Raw genomic sequence first — 21,875 nt, 5'->3', positions numbered from 1 at the left:
TTCCTAACTGATTGTGGGCACAGAGCACTGTGCGTCAACAGTTTACGGCAGCTTCCAGTTCCTTCACAGCTTCCCCCCTCCACCCTACTTGTTCGCATGAGCGCATTGATGTTGCATTCCAAAAAAGGAGCAAACTTGACGCGATTATAGGCACTGCTGCATCAAGATTATTGTGCTGAGTTTTACCCAAGTGTCGGGGCACTTGTGTGCATTGATGAAACACTGCAAAAATACTCAAAACAATATTCCTTTTGTGTGGTGTTTTACCAGTGTGGGGGAAAACATCAGTAACAACCCCCCCCCCCAAATAATCTTATATTAATTCACGGAGGATGCAATTCTACGCATGCTTCCTGAGAGTAAGCCCCACTGAATACAATGGGACTTATTCCTGGAATGCCTAGAATTCAACTGTGAGAGGCAAAGAGCCTACACCATTCTTGGTTCAATCTACTTTTGAGTGACCATGCCTAGAATTGTGCAGTACAGTCCTTGGTGTGTGGCCAAGGGGCAAGGAAGCTTGTGGGATCACTGTAAGCGGATAAACTGCTTCAATGCTCTTCTTTGTTGGTACTAGGACTGCCTGAGGAGCAAGAGTTTGGATCCAATAGTAAACACAGTGACTCAGATCCTGAGAAAAACCTATCCAAAAATGCCTCTTCCTTCAGCTACTCTTAGCAGCTCCTACTCCTTCTCCATTCCTGGAAGCACCAGAACACAACCTCTACCTCCCAGGCCTGAAGGTAAATTGCTACACTGTGTTGGAATAGGGCAGTGACAAGGGTGGGGAGGAAGTCGGGTTAGGCCCAGAAGGGAGGCAGGTTGAATGGTGGCGGTGCATGCTGAATCCTGACACTTGCTTGGTCCTGATCTGCCTGCCCCATCAACGAAGATCAATATGATATCACTGGTGCAGGTCCAGGTTGACCCATTGTCGCTGCTGGGGCTTATCTCAAGGAAACCCCCAGCAGCCAAAAATCCCCTCCCCCCTCAGGATATGGTGGAATCTGCTCCAGCATCACTGAACTGTTGCATGGGAATTTAGGTAGTATTGGGCTATAAGACTGTAATCCTATACAACTTACACAGGAACAAGTCTCATTGAACTCAACAGGAGTTACTTCCGAGTAGACACAAACATAAGAACATACAAACATAAGAACAGCCCCACTGGATCAGGCCATAGGCCCATCTAGTCCAGCTTCCTGTATCTCACAGCGGCCCACCAAATGCCCCAGGGAGCACACCTGATAACAAGAGACCTCATCCTGGTGCCCTCCCTTGCATCTGGCATTCTGACATAACCCATTTCTAAAATCAGGAGGTTGCGCATACACATCATGGCTTGTACCCCGTAATGGATTTTTCCTCCAGAAACTTGTCCAATCCCCTTTTAAAGGCGTCTAGGCTAGACGCCAGCACCACATCCTGTGGCAAGGAGTTCCACAGACCGACCACACGCTGAGTAAAGAAATATTTTCTTTTGTCTGTCCTAACCCGCCCAACACTCAATTTTAGTGGATGTCCCCTGGTTCTGGTATTATGTGGGAGTGTAAAGAGCATCTCCCTATCCACTCTGTCCATCCCCTGCATAATTTTGTATGTCTCAATCATGTCCCCCCTCAGGCGTCTCTTTTCTAGGTTGAAGTGGCCCAAACGCCGTAGCCTTTCCTCATAAGGAAGGTGTCCCAGCCCCGTAATCATCTTAGTCGCTCTCTTTTGCACCTTTTCCATTTCCACTATGTCTTTTTTGAGATGTGGCGACCAGAACTGGACACAATACTCCAGGTGTGGCCTTACCATCGATTTGTACAACGGCATTATAATACTAGCCGTTTTGTTCTCAATACCCTTCCTAATGATCCCAAGCATAGAATTGGCCTTCTTCACTGCCGCCGCACATTGGGTCGACACTTTCATCGACCTGTCCACCACCACCCCAAGATCTCTCTCCTGATCTGTCACAGACAGCTCAGAACCCATCAGCCTATATCTAAAGTTTTGATTTTTTGCCCCAATGTGCATGACTTTACACTTACTGACACTGAAGCGCATCTGCCATTTTGCTGCCCATTCTGCCAGTCTGGAGAGATCCTTCTGGAGCTCCTCACAATCACTTCTGGTCTTCACCACTCGGAAAAGTTTGGTGTCGTCTGCAAACTTAGCCACTTCACTGCTCAACCCTGTCTCCAGGTCATTTATGAAGAGGTTGAAAAGCACCGGTCCCAGGACAGATCCTTGGGGCACACCGCTTTTCACTTCTCTCCATTGTGAAAATTGCCCATTGACACCCACTCTCTGCTTCCTGGCCTTCAACCAGTTCTCAATCCACGAGAGGACCTGTCCTCTAATTCCCTGACTGTGGAGTTTTTTCAGTAGCCTTTGGTGAGGGACCGTGTCAAACACCTTCTGAAAGTCCAGATATATAATGTCCATGGGTTCTCCCGCATCCACATGCCTGTTGACCTTTTCAAAGAATTCTAAAAGGTTTGTGAGGCAAGACTTACCCTTACAGAAGCCATGCTGACTCTCCCTCAGCAAGGCCTGTTCATCTATGTGTTTTGAGATCCTATCTTTGATGAGGCATTCCACCATCTTACCCGGTATGGATGTTAGGCTGACCGGCCTATAGTTTCCCGGGTCCCCCCTCTTTCCCTTTTTAAAAATAGGCGTGGGCAGGAGGTCTGGTCTAGAGGGTAGAGCCTCCATTTGCCTGAAGATTAACATCCACAAGGTCGGCAGTTCGAGGCCACCGGCACCGTGCGACCTTGAAGCAGCTGGCAAGCTGCAGCTGAGCTGTTCCATCTGCTCGGAGCGTGGGAGGATGGAGGCCAGAATGTTAAACCAGATCGGAGCGTAACATCTTGAATGTGGTGGTTCTTGAAAGAGAGAACCTTCTTTCAATTTGTAAAAATCCCTGCGTGGATTTAATAAGCCTGCCTGTGTAAACCGCCTTGAATAAAGTCTTGAATAAAGACCAAGAAAGGCGGTATATAAATACTGTATATTATTATATTATTATTATTTGCTATCCTCCAATCTTCTGGCACTGTGGCCGTTTTGAGGGACAAGTTGCATACCTTAGTCAAGAGATCTGCAACTTCATTCTTCAATTCCTTAATAACTCTTGGGTGGATGCCATCAGGGCCTGGTGACTTATTGATCTTTAATTTATCAATGAGGTCTGAAACATCTTCTCTTTTAACCTCTATCTGACTTAACTCCTCGGTCAGGAGGGGCCATTCGGGCAGCGGTATCTGCCCGAGGTCTTCTGCCGTGAAGACAGATGCAAAGAACTCATTTAATTTCTCTGCCATCTCTAAGTCTCCTTTTATCTCCCCTTTCCCTCCCTCACCATCCAGAGGGCCAACCGCTTCTCTGGTGGGTTTCCTGCTTCTAACATATTTGAAGAAACTTTTATTATTCCCCTTAATGTTGCTGGCCATGCGTTCCTCATAGTCTCGCTTGACCTCCCGTATCACCTTCCTACATTTCTTTTGCCACAGTTTATGTTCCTTTTTATTCTCCTCATTAGGGCAAGACTTCCATTTACGGAAGGAAGCTTCCTTGCCCTTCACAGCCTCTCTAACTTGGCTGGTTAGCCATGCGGGCACCCTCCTGGATTTAGTGGAACCCTTCTTTCTTTGTGTTATACACCTCTGCTGGGCCTCTGTTACTGTTGTTTTAAGCAGCCTCCATGCACTCTGTAGAGATTGGACTCTTTTTACCCTCCCTTTCAACCTCCTTCTAACCAGCCTCCTCATCTGGGGGAAGTCTGCCCGTCGGAAATCAAGGGTTTTTGTTAGAGATTTGCCTGGTATTTTTCCCCCAACGTGCATGTCAAAACGGATCGCAGCATGATCACTGTTCCCCAATGGCTCAGTAACATTTACATCTCTAACCAGGTCCTGCATACCGCACAATATTAAATCCAGAGTCACCTGTCCTCTGGTGGGCTCCGTGACTAGCTGCTCTAAGCCACAGTCATTTAGCACGTCAAGAAATCCAGTTTCCTTATCGTGACCAGAACACAAATTGACCCAGTCAATATGAGGATAATTGAAGTCCCCCATGATTACAACACTGTCCCTCCTTGTCACCTCCCTGATCTGTTTCCTCATTTCAAGGTCCCCATCCGATTTCTGGTCTGGAGGACGATAGCACGCCCCCAGAATTACATCGCTGCACAAGCCTGGTAATTTAACCCACAGAGATTCTACAGTGGAGTCGGACCCACCTTCAATCTCTACTTTGCTGGATTCTATCCCTTCCTTAACATAAAGGGCCACCCCACCTCCAATACGCCCCTGCCTGTCCCTCCTGTAGAGTTTATAGCCCGGGATTGCGGTATCCCACTGATTCTCCGCATTCCACCAGGTTTCCGTTATGCCCACTATGTCAATGTTTTCCCTTGTCACCAGACATTCCAGTTCTCCCACCTTTGCTCGTAGACTTCGGGCATTCGCATAAAAGCATTTGTACACGGAATGCCCTAGGATGGGCTGCTTATTCACTCCTTTGTCCCCGCATCCTCTCAGTGTGCCAAACCGTCTATCACATCCCATCACGCTACCTTTCCCAATTTCTTCTCCTACTCTGCCTTTGTCTTGTTGTTCTCTAACCTCCCCATCCTCATCCCATAGGGATGAGGAGTCCCGAACCGGATGCCCCTCGGCTCCTGTTGGCCTTCCCCCAGGGATCAGTTTAAACAGGATTTCATTAGCCAATAGGAGCCTTATTGGAGCCTTCTGTGCTTTGGTGCTGTAGCAGGTGGGTTAGGAGGCTTAAATCTTGCTCCCCTGGCATAGCCCCATTCCAGAACTCATTCCTGTACAGCTGCTTTTTACCACGGAAATGAGATTCATATGGTGGCCTGATCCGGATTTGAAATGTAGCAGGAACACACACGCTGCCACAAACATTACCCCCAATCCATGGGGTTCCTGATGCAATTTAGCCTGTTGGGGCTAAATAATGCTTTAAATCTCACATGTAGTTTGGCCGTCAGCATTCTCAGGATTGCAGCTTATGTCCCACTGTGTTGTGGAATGATGTCAGGGGCGGAAAGATGGCTGCCAACCAAGAGCTGTCAAGAAGAGCCAAAAAGATTCACTTCTGCCACTTAGGGAAGCTCTCCCCCCTCCAGCAGGAATCTTAGTGAGGTCCACCCACAGAGGAGTGAACCCACTGAAGAGTGCCTTGCTGAGGACCCCCTCAAATCCGGACCAGGTTCAATCTTGCCCCTTGTCCTGGTGACCTCATTGTCTGGAACATTGATTTCCTCAGGTTGCTTCTCTCAGGTTGGATTTGCTTGTATAGTTTCAAACACTAGAAGGCAGGTTTGAAAGAAACCAGTTTTTTCCTGGCAGGGATCACGTGCCCCTGGAACCATTGCACGACATGCTGAAATTCAGCAGACTCAGCTGCCCCCAGGATAGACTTTGCAGTGACAGGTTAGGTCATGCTTTGATTAACCAATTGCTTATTTCTATGTAACTTTTTCCAGATGATCGTGAAGAGGATGGCGAAGAGGAAATTGAGAAGGACTCAGAAAATGAGGAGGTGGAAAATAAGGAGGAAGTAAATATGTTTTCGGACACTTTTCCCCACCAATCCACCATTTGTAAAGTGTCTAGATAGAGGAGGATAGTATTTTGAGCCGTGGCATTGCTAATAGGGTCAGAGGGAATTGCCCAGGGCTCCACACTGCTGGTGGGGGGCACTCCTGGAGTCTTTAAACAAGGAATCAGAAATCCATGTTTAAAGCCTCCAGCAACAGGGTGGGGCCTCTTTGGGAGAGCACCAGAATCTTATTTGAACCGAGATGCCAGGTTCATTAGCTACACCACTGCCTTTGAGAGATGTCTGGAAGAGGGAATTTCAGCAGGTGCAACTTCTCATCTGTTATCCACTCCTAACGCATTAATGCTTGAGAACTTTTTTCAGAGAAGAGAGGAGCTTCCTTATCCCCACATGGATAAGAATGAAACAAAGATGGATCCACAGGAAAAAATCTAGAAGCTAATTAGAAGCATAGAAGGATGTACGCCAGTGATTTTCAATCTCTTTCATCTCATGGCACACTGACAAGGCACTGAAATTGTCAAGGCACACCATCAGCTTTTTTACAATTGACAAGGCACACCATGCTGCTGGTGGGGTGCTCACTTCCCCCACTGAACCAACTAATAAATTACCTTCCCCCAAACTCCTGTGGTACACCTGTGGACCACTCACGGCACACCAATGTGCCATAGCACAATGATTGAAAATGGCTGATGTACGCAAACACATTCTAAGACAGCAGGCATCTGCCACCTGCGATTCTTACAGAGAACTGTAGGAGAGCACACATTCATTTCTCCTTCCCTAATGGCATCTCTGAGATGGCTGAGATTCTGGATTTTGCTTTGAAATTTGGAATAGTCTTTCAGAGCAAGTTTCAGCCAAACTGTGGGGTGGTGACAATGTAAGGGATGGCTTCTTACGCAATTTCCTTCCTTCTTCAATTTCCTGTCTTGCTCTTATTTTGAAAGGATGATGACTTAGAGACCGACATTGACAAACTCATGTCGAAACCAGAACTTGACCGGCCAGAATCGGAACTTGCCCAATACAAGGCCTTCTGTCCAGAACTACACTGGAACTCTCTGGTGAGACTATTTGGGGCCCCGACTTATCTATTAATCCTAAAAAAAGGGCTTTATACAAGGAGCCAGGTTGCATAGATCACAACTTATTGTTGTTACTATGGAAAGGTCAGCTTCTGTGAAATCAGTCACATTATTAAATTTGTTGATGACTGCTAGGATTGTTCATGGCCGGACACTGGAACTAGTGTCTATGCACAAGTGGTAATGCACCCTGTAAAAGAGTGATTAAGCTGTTGTAGATGCAGAATTACATAAATTGGTAGCATTGGAAAAAGAAATGGATTTACGTCCGTCCCCCCACTCCTTTGATTGGCAAATGGGTACCATTTTTTTAAAAAATTGGGTTGTGTATTGACATTTTGTTTCATTAGATAGAAACTTGTTTCTGTCACCAGCTCAATAGCTTATTAATCAACAAATTTCAAACAGAGAACTTTATGAAAAGAGCCCCATGAGTTTGTGTCTTTTCTATACTGTATACAGGAGTCGGAGCCTGAGCTGGAAGATGATCTGAGTTCTGAGGACATCCCTGGGACCCTGACATGTTCCTGCTTCCATGTCATTCCAAGTACTGCTTCTCCAAAGAATGAGCAAAAATGCAAAGAGAAGGACCAAGTTACCACAGTTGGAAAAATACCAAGGAGAGCTTTCCGGGGTCCACTGCAGAGCTGGGTGAGGAAAGAGAAACCGTCGCAAAAAACTGGAAAAGTGACTCAGGAGGAATTAGAGCCCTTGGTGGATTCCTCCAATGAAGCTCAAGGCTCAGACCCAGCCCATAGAAGCTGGCTGCACCCACTTCCCAAAGAGGCATCCCATGACAGAAGAACTCCCTATGTTCAGCGCATGAATTCCTGCAGGCCTCATCGCCCAAAGACAGTGGAGTCTTCTGAGGTGGTGAGAAAGCTTCTCGAGAGACACCCGGGGAATATTTCTTTCCATAACCCTTGGTTCTACATGTCAAGGGCTGGCTGCACAAGGTCCATACCAGGCTACAGAGTGTTGGCATTCCCAGATTTCTGGGGCCATCAACCTCCTCCTTATAGCCAGTCTCTACAGCCAAGGAGATATGGAATCCAAAAGTAAGTCTCTTCTTTTACCAGAACAGTAGGTGTGAGTTTGGGCTCCATTTTCTGTGTACTTCAACACAGGGCTGGCCTTAGGAGCTGTGAGGCACAATTCGAAACATTTTATGAAGGGCCCCAGGTTCATAGCCAAGGTCTGTAGAAGAGATATAAATAAAACTTACTATAGACTTGACATCTCTATGGTAGAATGGAAAGCAATCAAAATGTGTGCTTAAAAAGTGCATGTGAGTTAATGAACCAAATGAATCTAAGCCAGTGGTTCCCAAACTTTTTAGCACCAGGACCCACTCTTTAAAACAACACTCTGTCGGGACCCACCGAGGAATACCCAACTTTTAAAGAAATAAATCTAGAAAGAACTAATATTTCTTTTATTTATTAGTATTAATAACCAGAAAGAATGACCCACAAACATTTACCTTCCTATATTTTCACATGCTAGCAAACTGCAGGAGCTGAACTCTTTACAGTGTAATTAGCAGCTGATTTTTGAATAGCTTCAGGGCTTGAGGCTATTAGTTGTCTGATCTTTCCCTCACCCTTTGGTGACCCACCAAAAATCAGGTTATGCCACATGAGTAGATCCCAACCCATAGTTCAGGAATCACTGTTCTAAACACATTTTAATATAAATGACCCTAGCACAGGAGGCCCTAAGGTGTGGGGCCCAATTGGGAGCTATTGGTCCTGTTTCAACAGTAGATGTTGATGGGAGCAACCATTCAGAATTGTCTTGAATGCATAAGGATGTGAGCTGCGTGTGACTCCAGAGCCCAGGTTATGCTGGAGGAGGTGCAAAATGCAAGGCCTTTAGCAGTGGCTAGAGTGTGGGACTGTGACCTAGAAGACATAGGTTCAAATCCCTGCTTAGAAATGCAACATTTTGGGCCAGTCTCTCTCATAAGAACCTAAGAACAGCCCCACTGGATCAGGCCAAAGGCCCATCTAGTCCAGCTTCCTGTATCTCACAGCAGCCCCATCAAATGCCCCAGGGAGCACACCAGATAACACTAGACCTCATCCTGGTGCCCTCCCTTGCATCTGGCATTCTGACATAGCCCATTTCTAAAATCAGGAGGTTGCGCATACACATCATGGCTTGTACCCCATAATGGATTTTTCCTCCAGAAACTTGTCCAATCCCCTTTTAAAGGCGTCTAGGCCAGACGCCATCACCACATCCTGTGGCAAGGAGTTCCACAAACCGACCACACGCTGAGTAAATAAATATTTTCTTTCTTTCTCTCTCTCTCTCTCTCTCTCTCTCTCTCTCTGAGGGTTGTTAGAATAAAAGTGTGCTTGCGACAGGGAGTGGTGATAAACATGTGTGCCGCACTCAGTTTCTTGAAGAATGGGGGAGATAAAAATTAATAAAAAAAACATGTTTCTTTTCAAGTGAACTGGAGTGCCATTTTGATGAGGTTGAATTATAACCTCACAAGCATCTCCTACCTTCCCCCCTTTTAAGTGAAACTACCTGTCTGTGCACTGGAATTGTCTATCTTCACAAGCAATTTCAAAACAGTTTAGAAGATGAACTTCAGATTAATTTTCCTGCTGAAATAAATGTACTGGGCATCTGTAGTGCATTCAAGCCTGCGTGCACTCACATGCGTGTGGGATAACAGAGAAAGCAGACAAAAGAATGAGTTTTAAATCTATTTCCTTGCTGTACAACTTTTTATATTTGCAGGGAGCTTTTCTTCATGTGGGGGAGTGGTCAGAAGTAATTCTCCTCCCTCATGCAGCCCAAAGTGGTACAGTCCTTTCTACCACCTCAGTGTTCTACCACCCACAACTGCTGCATGTGTTCAAGTCTTATTTTTGTCTTCACAGGGCCAAAATATTTGAAGATGTGCGTCGTCTCATCCAGCCTAGGGATAAAATAGATCAAGTTGTCTTTGACTCAGATTGCCCAAGGTCAGTATCTTTCTTCTAGTTCCAGAAAGTGAGGAGCGAATGTCCTCAGTTCCATTATTTAACTAGGAGAATTTCTGATTTCTGTCCTGGAGTTGGACCATGTACTGTATCATGGCTGCAGTCTCCAATTCCTTTAGTTCATTTACATCTTCCCTCTCCCTGCATCTTCAGTGCATAAGTATGGATTGATAAAACACCACAAAAAAGTAATCTAGATGTGATCATACACATCACATCAAAATTCTTTATGTGAAGGGCTTTATGGATGCTTGTCTGTTCTCTTGCACCTTGGTAACACACCACACTGAAAGCATCTTGGTATAGACATGCATACAGTCTCATCAAAATGTAGTCATGCATACAATTGGTTAAAGATTGCTTTGCTGCAGTGTTTTATCAATGCACACGTGTGCTTCAGCAATGTATGAAATGAATGGTGTGATGGAACTGGAAACTGGTAAGCTTTACATGCACAATGCTTTTGTGCATTAAATTTGGATATGTGAACAATAAAATGGAGGATTCCAGATGCATTTGGTGTTGTAAGAATGAGCATTTTTGTACTGCAACATCCAGGGAGAAATAGATGAAAGTAATCTCTGGAGTATTCATGGAGTATTCTGGAGTATACATGGCAATGTGACGGGGCATTGGAACCTCCTTCATCCCAAAGCCTTGAGGCGTGCAACAATCCATGTAAAATAGGATGGCCAGTGGGAAATCAAATGAAATGTAACACGTTAGCACTGATATTTTTATCAACAGCCCCCACTCCGAGATGCTGAAAGCCAGCCCAAATGAAAAAGGTCTTTCAGCACTTGTGGCAAATCCTTGAACTTAAGCCTTGGCATATCTCCATGGAGATGAGTTTCCCAATGGTGGGACAACTGTCACAAATTCCTCTCTGTGTGTTTTTTCCGATCGAGGTTTGCACACAAATAAACACAAGAAGCCATGCTTGATTTAAAAGGCTGTTACAGGAAATTGCAGGGAAAATATGAGGGCCATATTCCCCCCCCCATGTTGCACCCCTCACATGCAAATGATCCCAAATTTGGTCTCTGGCATTGCCAGGGTGGGCTGGCAAAGAGTCCTGCCTGAAACCCTGGAGAGCAGCTGTTACAAGATTGAACTAGCCGGACCAAGGGACTCACTGTAAGACAGCTTTCTTATGTTCAGTTGGTATTTAGTGGTATACTTCCTCTGAAAATGGAGGTTTTATTTATTTATTTTTCCACGTTTTTATACCACCCTTCCTTCAAGGAGTTCAGGGTGGTGCACATGGTTCTTTTCGTCCTTTTTTTGTTTTCACAACAACCCTGTGAGATAGGTTAGACAGAGACAGTAGTGGAGCAAGAGGAGGGCAGAACAGCAAGTATTGCAGGTGCTGCAATGCACCATGTAAGTGGCCCCTCCTACTTGCCATTGGATCCCTTCTGGGCAGTGATAGCAATATGCAGGATTTGCCATTTGATTCAATGAGCACTCGTACATTGCAATCACTGCCTGGAATGTCTCTGACAGCGAGTGGGAGAGGTTGCTTACATACTGCATTGCGGTGCTTGCAGTACTTTTTGTTTTACCTCCCCTCCCCAGCTATGCCACTGGGCTGAGAGATAGTGACTGGTCCAAGGTCACCCAGGTCACTCAATTTCATAGCGGAGCAGGGATTTGAACCTGGATCTTCCAGGTCTTAAGCCCAATGCTGGAACCACTACACCATCCTGACTCTCAAGCATAAGTAGACTTCTCTTCCTCCATTAATTTGTCTAAACCCATTTTAAAGCTGTCAAATCTAGGGGCCGTCACCACCATTTTATGGCATTGAATTCCATAAATCAAGTATGTGAGCCTTGGGGAATCTTTTCTCCTGCTTCCAACTGTGTTGAAACTGGAGGAGGAGGAAGGAGAGCATGAATTTTGCAGTCATCCTATGGGGGACTGACTCATTTGTTAGCTAGCTGCATTTCTGCAGTTCCCAAATGCCTTGTATTTATTTCCCTAATGAGTCACTGGAGTAGCTGCTTCTCCTCCATGCTACAGAACCTTTCAAGAACCCTACTGCATCTTGTTTCAGCTCCTTAAGCTCTGGTGCTCCAGACTGTCTGAAGTTCTTCTCCAGATTTGAATCCGGGAACCTCCGCAAGGCCATTCAAATACGGGAGTAAGTAGTAACATCATCCCCAGGAAGGCTGGGCGAGCCGAAAGAAATGTGGCATGAAGAACAGTCACTATGTAATACCACCTTTTTCACATAATAAATAGACTCCTACACCTGTTTTCAGGAGGGTGGGAAAAATCTATGTATAGTTTGTTCCTTTGAACATAATAGCTTGATATGAACAATGATGATTAACTCTACAGTGCACATTATAAAGTGATACTTTAAAAACATATTACTTAAATGTTCTACCAAAAGAGCAGAAAATTAACTTCCCAGGATCACTAATTTACCATCAGCAAATATCATCCATTTTTGAGAAAGACAGAAAGATGAAAATGAACAGCACCTGGCACTTAAAGGCACAAAGCATAAACTGCAGTACTCACTGCCAATGCCGAATGGCTAGGGGCCCTGGTGCAAAGTTCTGCACTGGCCCTCAGTGATGTCCCTGCCCTGTCCCCGATGGCACTTTGAGCACTACTGCTGCCCTTGGCAATGGGGGTCTCTGTTGTTGTGGGTCCCCTGCTTGTAACTCATCCTGACCAATTTCCGATGCTATGCTTACCAATATTAGCAGCTTGCAATAGTAGCATAGGGGTCATATGCAGATGTGGGCCAGGATTCTGAAGCAGATGTGGCTGAAGGTTCCCCACTCTGAGATTTTGGACTGAACTGTGTGAGATGGGTCCTGCACATTTTCAATGCATGTGTGAACTCATTCCAGTGCTAACCTGGGCATATCTAGGTGAGATGCAACAGTTCCCCTCAAAACCAAATTAAAATGACAAGATGAGAAAAAAAAAATTAATCAATAACAAAATGAACTAGCAGAAAAACAAATAAAATGAAAAATGAATCTTTGTTTTGCACATTTCTAAATCCTAACATTCCACTGCTGTGGCTTGCTGTCCAGGTTTGAGTATGACTTGATCCTCAATGCTGACGTCAACAGCTCCCAACACCATCAATGGTTCTACTTTGAAGTCAGCGGCATGAAGACAGTCGCCCCCTATTGTTTCAACATCATCAACTGTGAGAAGCCCAACAGCCAGTTCAACTTTGGTAAGAGCCTATTGTGATGTGTGTGGGGAGAACAGGTTCCCATCCTGGACATGTTCAGTCCTCTGATTTTAGGAAAGCAAGTGGTTTAACCCTGAAGTGTCTGATCTATGTAACTGAAGAGGCTTGAACTTGTGGTGTTCGGGGGTTTGTTCCTTCTCCTTCCTTCCTTTGCTCTCCAGGGGGGAGTCTTGTCCCATCCCTTCCTGGAGATGCAGCCAGGAACTGAAACAGATCTTCTGCTTGCAAAGCAGATGGTCTACCCCTAAGCCATAGCTCCTCCTTCTTACAGCAGTTAAATAAAGGGTTGCAGGAAGTTCCCTATGCAAACACCAGTTTTTACAGAACAATGTTATTCCCACTCCCCACTTTTCATAATGAAAAGCATCTGGTGCAACCCTTACAATGGGACTGTACTACTTTCAAATGCAAGTAGGGGATCTCCTGTTTTGAGTACTGTCCTACATCAGAAGTGCTCCAAATGTAAAAGATCAGAAAGTTAGATGTTTGTAGCAGACTTATAAGCATGAACATGGTAGGCTAGACCTCATTGACTTCTTGGTTGGCCACAGGGGACCAGAAGGAAGGAGATCAGATGATTTCCTCCAGCCCTATTATGAAGTGGTGAAGCTCTAGACCACACCAATCAGTATCGAAATTCTGACATATTCTATGGCAGTGTCCTTTTGGAGATTGGGGAATCTCAGACCCTTCAACTGGATGAAGTTGGTCCATACTTCTCCATATGGAGCAGAAACAGAATAGCTGATCATAGCAGTTGTTGCACTTATTGTAGGATAGATTTTCCTTACTTTACTCTGACTAGTTAATTGTATCTTTATATCTATATGCATCACCTATTGCTACTCCCAGTAAAGGAAGGTTATTGACAGAACATTTTCTCTGTGGATAATTCCACCACATTCACTGTTTTTCAAATACTTCCAATAATCCTGTATTTTAGAAATTAATGTTCTCAGTTGTTGGCACTGCAGGGTTTTGGATACCTTGGGGTGAGGGCTGAAGCTTTGATTGGTTCACTCATTGTTGTATAATTGCACACTATAGTACCAAATATTGATATGTGTGGAAAAATAGGGGAGTGAGTCAAAGGGAAAAAAAAATGTTTGACAGAATGAAGACACACAGATACAAAAGAACAGAAGAAGAGCCCTGCTGGATCAGGCCAAAGGCCCATCTAGTCCAGCTTCCCATATCTCACAGTGGCCCACCAGATGCCTCAAGGGCACACAAGATGACAGGAGGTCTGCATCCTGGCACCCTTCCTTGCACCTGACATTCTGAGGTTGCCTATTTCTAAAACCACAAGGTTGCACATACCTGTCATGGCTTGTATTCTTTGATGGACTTTTCCTCCAGAAATTTTTCAAATTCCCTTCTAAAGGCATGTAGGCAAGATGCCATCACCACATCCTGTAACAAGGGGTTCCACAGGCTATTTACATGCTGTTCTAATTACAAGCTAATTACATATTGTACACACATTCTGTCATAGCTCCCTGTACACATTCATACGTTTAGCACTGGCAACCACAGCATCAGGTGATGAGTGGCATATGGTGTGATGAAATGCCACAGAAAGACATTGCACAACACAAGATGATTTTTTTTCCACCAAGAGATACATCCAGATACAAGTTTTCAAGAGTTTCAGGAATGTATGTGTGTACTGTCTGATTGAGGTCAGCAACATTGGTTGCCACCTTCTTCATAGTATCACCAGACTTGAAATGGGTGTTCCGTATCAATTCAATTTGAGTTACTGTTGCTACCAGGGATCTTGTGTAGCTCCTTGCCCTGTTGTGACATTGAACTTGTACATGGGCTGTAGCCTTTTCTTAGAATGTGAGCATTCCATTTTCTTTTTGTTTAGTCCTCTTGTTGAGTGCTGTAATAACTTTTGAAAATATGGTAGATGGAGGCAAAAAGTCTGAAAGCACAGAGACCTGCAAAATTTTTCTCCCAATTCAGTCTTCCGGGTTTCTACAGTCATCTAGCTATTTTTCCCCCAGTCCTTCTCATTCTATTTTTGATTTTCATTGTATACCTGATGTGAAAGCGATACTCATGTTTTATTGATAATATTTATCTGATTGATATTATATTAATGAGGGTATTTCAGTGATGGAGGAAGAAAAAGTGGGTGGAAAGGTGTCCTTGCCTAGAGGGAGTAACAGTGCTCTCCTATGGTGCCTTGGCGTGGTGCATTCCTGCAGTGGCAGCCATCAGCTACTGGCCTTGGGGTGGAGGGAGTGCTTTGAGAGGTAGCAGCAAAAATGTACACTAAGGGGACCCCCTTTCACTGATGCCTTCTCTGGTGTGGTCGTTGTGATGTGGTTTTCTTGAGCGGGTTCTTATAGCTCCCATATTTCCTTGACAAAAGTTTTTTTTTAAAAAATAATTGAAACATATAAGGAATGCCAAGAAAAGTGAAAACCAATCCTGGCAACTGTCCTGTCTCTCTGTATGTTGTGAGTGTACAGGTGTCCTTGAACCTTATCTTTGTTTTGAGCTCACAACATGCTCCTCTCAACCATGGGGCAATTTCATCTTCCTCTTGGCCTTACCACTGAAAGGACAGATGTAAATACTGGCAAATTAAGCGTTGGTTCAGCCGTCAGGTTTACCCCTCTCTCAATGTTTCAGCTGGGCTGTCCATGTCTTCTATTTTTCAGTACACTGTACAGGCTTTTAACTTTTAATATGTCATCCTATCAATGGGGGATGTAAAACTGCACATGTGCTCCAAGGATTGAGGAAAGTGTTAAGAGATTTCTTGGTGACATCATAGAAGGCCAGCCAAATTAGTGAGGTGCACCCAACCACCCTCTGTTTCAGTCTTGCAGAATGTTACGCCCCTTCCCCAGCCTCTTCCAAGAACCTGGGGAGAAAGAGGTGCATTTAGATGGAAGCGCAGTGAGGTTGCATGTCCCACTGAACAACAAAAAAGTCACATCTGTCTAGCAAAGTATTTGGTGTTGCGTTCCTGTCGCACCGCAGAGGAAGTGATGTCGCCTTTTCGAACTGCCTTTGTTTTGTGTAGGCATGCAGCCGGTCATGTATTCAGTGAAGGAAGCTCTCCAGGGCAGACCTCACTGGATTCGGGTGGGCTATGATATCTGTTACTACAAGTAAGTGCACACCCCCCCACCCCTTCCAGCGTGTTGTTTGGGCTTTCCTACCTCCTCTGTGCTAATCAGTCACCCCATTAACTCTCAGCTGCTGACAACACCTATTTCATCCTCATGTACATGAAAATGACAGAGCTTAGGGGGGGAAAAACACCATGGGAGATAAGCAGCCAGTCTTTTCTTCTGCGCTTCAAGGGACATCAAGTGTTCTACGAAATGCCATCTTTTAACATTTCCTTACATTCCCATCTTAGACTGCAGCTCTGTGGCTGAAACTATCTGTGTACTTTTATTCTTGTAAGGCAGCTGCGGAGCTCCCAATGTGGATGAGGACCATCGCATGGGAGGGAGGGGTCCACGTGACTCATCTCACATCACTGCACTGACTTAAATCAACCTTCCCTGAAGATTAGTCCCCTGCTTCCCAAACATTTTAGAGGCCCTAGAGGCTGCTGCCTGATTTATAAATGCCAGGGGGTGTGGCTGCAATGGTGATTGGGCAGCAGTGCTCCCCCCCAAGTAGCAGTTACCTTGATGCACATACCTAATCTGCCCTGTCAGTTTCACAAACCACAAAAATTGGGTCATGCCCCACTAGCGGGAGCTGGACCCACAGTTTCGGAACAGCTGCATTAAACCCTAAGGGGAAAAACTTTTGTGTTTGTAAGTTTTCCCCTCCACAACTTCAGAGTTAGGAGAGAGCAATTTATGGCTCAGGGAGGGAAAGGGGAGGGAAAGGGTTGGGACCCCTCCCCCCTTTGGTTTGCTTTGGTTGTTTTTACAAGAAGAAAATTGCATGGAGAGTTCCAAACATGGTGCTCCAATATAACATGTCGTTTTTCCCTCGCCAGCCCTTATTCTTTTTCACTCTATTCTGCTTGCTCCTCTCTCTCTCTCTCTCTCTCTCTCTGTACCCCCCATAGCATTTTTTCCTCCCAAAGTTCCCAGATTTATGCTACATTGTGATATGGCATTGATCCAGTGATGATTCTTAGAACAAAATGACAGCCTCTCTTGGTAGCCATCATTTCCACTAGAAGTGCCAATCAGTGTGACACTATTTACTTATTTATTTATTAGATTTGTAATCCACCTTTCTCCCCGAAGGGCACCCAAGGTGGCTGTTCTAGGGGCTTCTATGTTCTAGGGTCTTCGGGGGGAAATAGCAACTGCCAGTTACTGAGGAGGAAATGTAGTGGGGGTGAGTTTTGGCCCCTCTTCAAGTTCCACCCCCCTCTAAAAACTATGACTCTAGATCCCCCCATATACTCTTAAAACTTGAACCATAAGCTCTGATAAAGGCTATGCTTCAAAGCAATTTGCTCTCACTGAATTTAGCCTGCAGCGGATAATAGAATAAGGATGCAATCTTATACACACTTTGCTGAGAGTTAGCCCCATTGAACAATGAGGCTTACTTCTGACATTGATAGGGCCATGCTGTTTTATAGTCCATTCCAATGCATATTTTGTTTTGTCTTGTTTTTACTCTTTGTGAGATTAAGTACATAGTATGCATCTCAAGTGTCCTTGCTGGCAACTTGTCATTAAGAAGAGTGCCCATTGCACCATACCAGACCTCATCTCTCTTTTTTTGAGCCTGTTAGCACCCCAGTCAATGAGGTCATCTCTCCCCCCCCCCTTTTTTTAAAAAAAACATGCATGGCTCTTTTACCTCTGGCTTCTCCCAGCATGAGCAAGCTTGCCAAATGCTGGCAGACTCGGCACAAGCAGCTGTAAGCCATGCAAGGCTTAAAGGCTGATTACGGTCATAATGGCCCCTAATGTCATTAACAAGGCCGTTATTGTGCAGTGATTAAATAGCAGCTGACTGGTGCGATTAAACTGTGAAAGTGCAATTAAGTTCTTAATCATAATCTGGAGAGGGATAGGCTGCAGATGATAGGATAGGACTGGCTTATTTTTATCCCCTCCTGAATATGTAGCATGCTGGATTAATGTGCTTTGGGAAGACATCGTTTGATCTCCATCATCTGATTCCTATCCATCCATAAATTTATCTAGCATCACAGTTGCCCAAATGTCTGTTTCCTCTAATCGGCTGTTTTTTTTGCAGGTTCACGCATCATAACATTTCTTTGGTTAATCAGAGTGTCCCACTTGAGAGGAAGTGTCTGCAGTAGCAGAATTCTTCATTTGTCATCCAAACTTTGATGAGTTAGATATCTTAAATCTCTCATTTTAATGGATCTTCCATTTGGGGAGCAGGTCGTCCAGTCCACATAGTGTGAGGACATCACCACATCCCCAGGTGATGATCCTCAATTTTAGAATGGCACAAAGAGCTGAGGAAGGAGGTCTAGGATGCCCTATCAGAGCAAAGTGGCTTTAAAGACTTGAGTTCTGAACTTTACCATATCTCACTCCTGCAAGGAACTCACTAAGTGGCCTTAATGGAACCAACTGCATGTGTGTGTGTGTGTGTGTGTAATGTTACCAACCTCCCTAAGGGTTGCCGTAAGGATTCTTGAAATAATCTATATATATAAATGATTACTATTATTGTTATGAACAGCTGAAGGAGCAACCAACTTGAAGCCTGCTCAGGAAATTAGCTAGGACTGGGGACACTGGTTTTGTGCCATATGCACCATAAATGTCTTTGGCATTTTACTGATTCTGTGCCACATGCACCATAAGTGTCCTTGGCATTTGTCCAGAAGAAGACTTGAAGCTCCCTGCCCCAAAGGGATATGAGATATAAGATGGGGGAGACCGCAAAGAAGTCCACCCATGCCAAAGACTGACGAGTTGACAAAATGAGGACTAGATGCTTGAAATCTGAGGTGGAGCATCATGGCTAGTCTCTACCTTTAATTATTTAATCCATGTATTGAATTTGTCAAACTGTGCCCTCCAGGATGTGCACGGAGTCATTGTCAAGTCTTTTGTCTCATAAAAACTCATTCATCTTCCCTCAAAAATCTGCCACTTTTCCAAGATTTCAGTGCCATCCCTTTTTTGCTTCTCACAGTCTCGGAGTTACTTCTCTGAATCGAAGCAGTGTGGAAAGTGAACTGTAGGCAACTGTGTCTGTTTAGACATCCTGTCTGATTTCCCATTCCATTCATCTTCTTGGGTGTGGAGAAGCAGGAATGGCTCACTCGTGAAGACGGATGTGGCCGCCCACAGCTCCACCATCACCTTCCCTGACCTCTCCCTCGTGCGCTATGGAAATGATTAGAAGCGCTTCTCTCATAAGGAGTCTCATGGATACTGTCGCTCCATTTTATTACCTGCCCACGAAGTGTCAGTAATACATTTGCTTGAGACAAAAAAAAAAGTCACGTAGTTGCAATAGCAGCATCAGCCACTCCAAAATGATCTAATTCGCTGCTCAGTATCTTGGCAACTGTTTACATTTATTACACACAGAGCAATAATGTTCCTTTTCAGCTGATTATTCAGGGAAGAACAGCGGTGAGGCCAGAGGAGTGCAATGACACGTCCGCGTATTGCGTTCCACAGTCTGTTTCCAGATCATTGTCTAACCCCACCTGAGCTGGATGGCTCAAGGGCTTAGTAATTGGATGCTGAAATTTTCCTTTGTAGGTCAGTTGAAATTCTGTCCAGATCACTACAAATGTAGTCATTATTTAGTTTATTATTATTTTTCTGCTTCCTGGCTATTCAGTGTCCTTGGTGACACAAGAATGAGAGAGAGAGAGAGAGAGAGAGAGAGAGAGAGAGAGAGAGATGCTATTCACAGGAGGTCTTGTATTCATAGCACAGAAGGTCACAATCTACCACCATCTCCTCCAGCTTCTTCCTTTGTTTTCAAGAATAGAAGAATAGTGTCATACGCTTGGTCCACTGAGTCCAGTGCTCCATTCAGCACTGACTGGCAACAGCTCTGCAGTGTTTCCAAGAAAGGCCTTTCTCAGTCCTACCTGGAGTTGCCAGGGAATGACTGGAGCTTCTGCATGCAAGACAGGAGATCTGCCATTGGACTGTGGCCCTTCTCAAATCAGACATGTTGTCTCCTGCATTTATTATGACATTGGAAACATGCTGAGTCACCCCATTGGTCCATCTAGCTTAGCAATGTCAGTGCTGACTGTCAGTGTCTCTCCAGGGTTTCAGGCTGAGCTCTTTTCCCAGTCCTACTTGCAGATGCCATTGGAGATTGAACCTGGAGCTTCTGCATGAGAAGCAGGTGCAGTGCCACCAGGCCATAGCATATCTATATATATGCCCCCTGCAGCACTAAGGGGTGATGGTAGTATTTTTCAGGCGTGGCCCAAGACCTCCTGGGCAGTTTGCCATATACTGCCCCTCTCTACTTGGTGATGTCCCAGCCTCTTCCCCTCCCACTCCTGGACTGGGAAAGGAAGAGGGGAATGGAGTGGAAGAGGCTGCTCTGGCTTCCTCTTCCTTTTCCAGTACTGAGAGTGAGAGAAAGAAGAGCAGTGAAGAGAGATGGGGGTGTGAGCTCCCCACCAATCTTCTGCCTGAGACTGCTGCCTCAGTTGACCTCATGGACGGGCCAATCCCAATGCTTTTCCTGGATTGCCAGGATGGTGTAGTAGTTTCACAGTTGGACTTAGACCTGAAAGATCCAGGTTCAAATCCCGGTTCAGCCATGACATTGGGCTAGTCACTATCTCTTAGCCTCACCTACCTCACAAGGTTATTGTGAGGACAAAAGGAGGGAAGGAACCATGTATACCACCCTGAGCTCCTTTGAGGATGGGCAGTATAAAAATGTGAAAAATAAAATAGATTGAACCCCCTGGAACAATATCTCTCCCAGGTGTTATGGGGTTGGCCCTCCCCAAGAGAGGGCACCAGGATGACAAGTGAGGGCACCAGGATGACAAGGGAGGGCACCAGGATGAGGTCTCTTGTTATCTGGGGTGCTCCCTGGGGCATGTGCTGGGTTGCTGTGAGATGCAGGAAGCTGGACTAGATTGGCCTTTGGCCTGATCCAGAGGGGCTGTTCTTATGTTCTTAAACTACAATTCCCAGGAGGCCTTGCAGGTCTCTTGTTATCTGGTGTGCTCCCTGGGGCATTTGGTGGGCCGCTGTGAGATCCAGGAAGCTGGACTAGATGGGCCTGTGGCCTGATCCAGTGGGGCTGTTCTTATGTTCTTAAACTACAATTCCCAGGAGGCCTTGCAGGTCTCTTGTTATCTGGTGTGCTCCCTGGGGCATTTGGTGGGCCGCTGTGAGATACAGGAAGCTGGACTAGATGGGCCTATGGCCTGATCCACTGGGGCTGTTCTTATGTTCTTATGTTAACCTTGTCCCTTTTGACCCACTCACTGACTGAACTCAAACCACTGCCCAACAGACTGCTGGGAGTTTCAGTGATGGAAAGCCTGTGTGAAATGTAGCCTGACTCTTCATTTACTACCTGTGAATGCTGGATAATGACAGGAGCCTTGCCTTTGGATCTAGAGAATTCAGCCAAAGGAAGGCACTTTTGCAGAATAATTCAGCGGTGTTTGTAAAGCACTACGGACATGAAAAACAATGTGCGCAGTAAGTGATGATGATAGCAACCATAATAATTATGGTGATTATTAATTAACCAACGGTGCCAGCTGTGCTGGGATTTGAAGGGAATTCAAAGCTGCACTGAGCATTTGAAGGGAAATGACTGGTTTTAGGATTTGACTGTTATAAAGTGACTCAAAAGCAAAGTGAAGAGAGTCTGCATGCTAATAGCTAATAGCATTGATAATTGAATTAATATACTCTCTCTCTAACCACTTGGTTCCCCCTCCCCTTTGGCTTTGCAAAGGATGTTGTGCTTAGGGAATGTTTTAGGGATGGAAGTAATTTTCAATGAACTCAATGATACTTATCTTCAAGCACA

General features: G+C 45.1%; 1 protein-coding gene across 5 annotated transcripts in view; it reads left to right on the top strand.

The window, feature by feature from the left end:
- The window catches only part of AGBL1 (AGBL carboxypeptidase 1), a 419,500-nt gene that overhangs the window by 91,387 nt on the left and 306,238 nt on the right, over positions 1-21,875 (top strand). For all 5 annotated transcript variants that reach the window (XR_010794779.1, XM_066634750.1, XM_066634748.1 and 2 more), the window contains exons 8-15: positions 578-743; positions 5,507-5,580; positions 6,537-6,653; positions 7,137-7,732; positions 9,575-9,658; positions 11,736-11,822; positions 12,736-12,884; positions 15,946-16,033. Coding sequence is in view for 4 of the 5 variants with exons in the window: in XM_066634750.1 (XP_066490847.1) it covers positions 578-743; positions 5,507-5,580; positions 6,537-6,653; positions 7,137-7,732; positions 9,575-9,658; positions 11,736-11,822; positions 12,736-12,884; positions 15,946-16,033 (1,361 nt within the window). In the remaining variant the exon portion in view is untranslated. The remainder of the gene's footprint in view (positions 1-577; positions 744-5,506; positions 5,581-6,536; positions 6,654-7,136; positions 7,733-9,574; positions 9,659-11,735; positions 11,823-12,735; positions 12,885-15,945; positions 16,034-21,875) is intronic.

The sequence above is a fragment of the Tiliqua scincoides genome, chromosome 8 (assembly GCF_035046505.1).
Source record: "Tiliqua scincoides isolate rTilSci1 chromosome 8, rTilSci1.hap2, whole genome shotgun sequence".
In the NCBI taxonomy this organism is placed as follows: Eukaryota; Metazoa; Chordata; class Lepidosauria; order Squamata; family Scincidae; genus Tiliqua; species Tiliqua scincoides.
The sequence above is the reverse complement of the archived record's forward strand: the minus strand, read 5'-3'. Positions and strand labels throughout refer to the sequence as shown.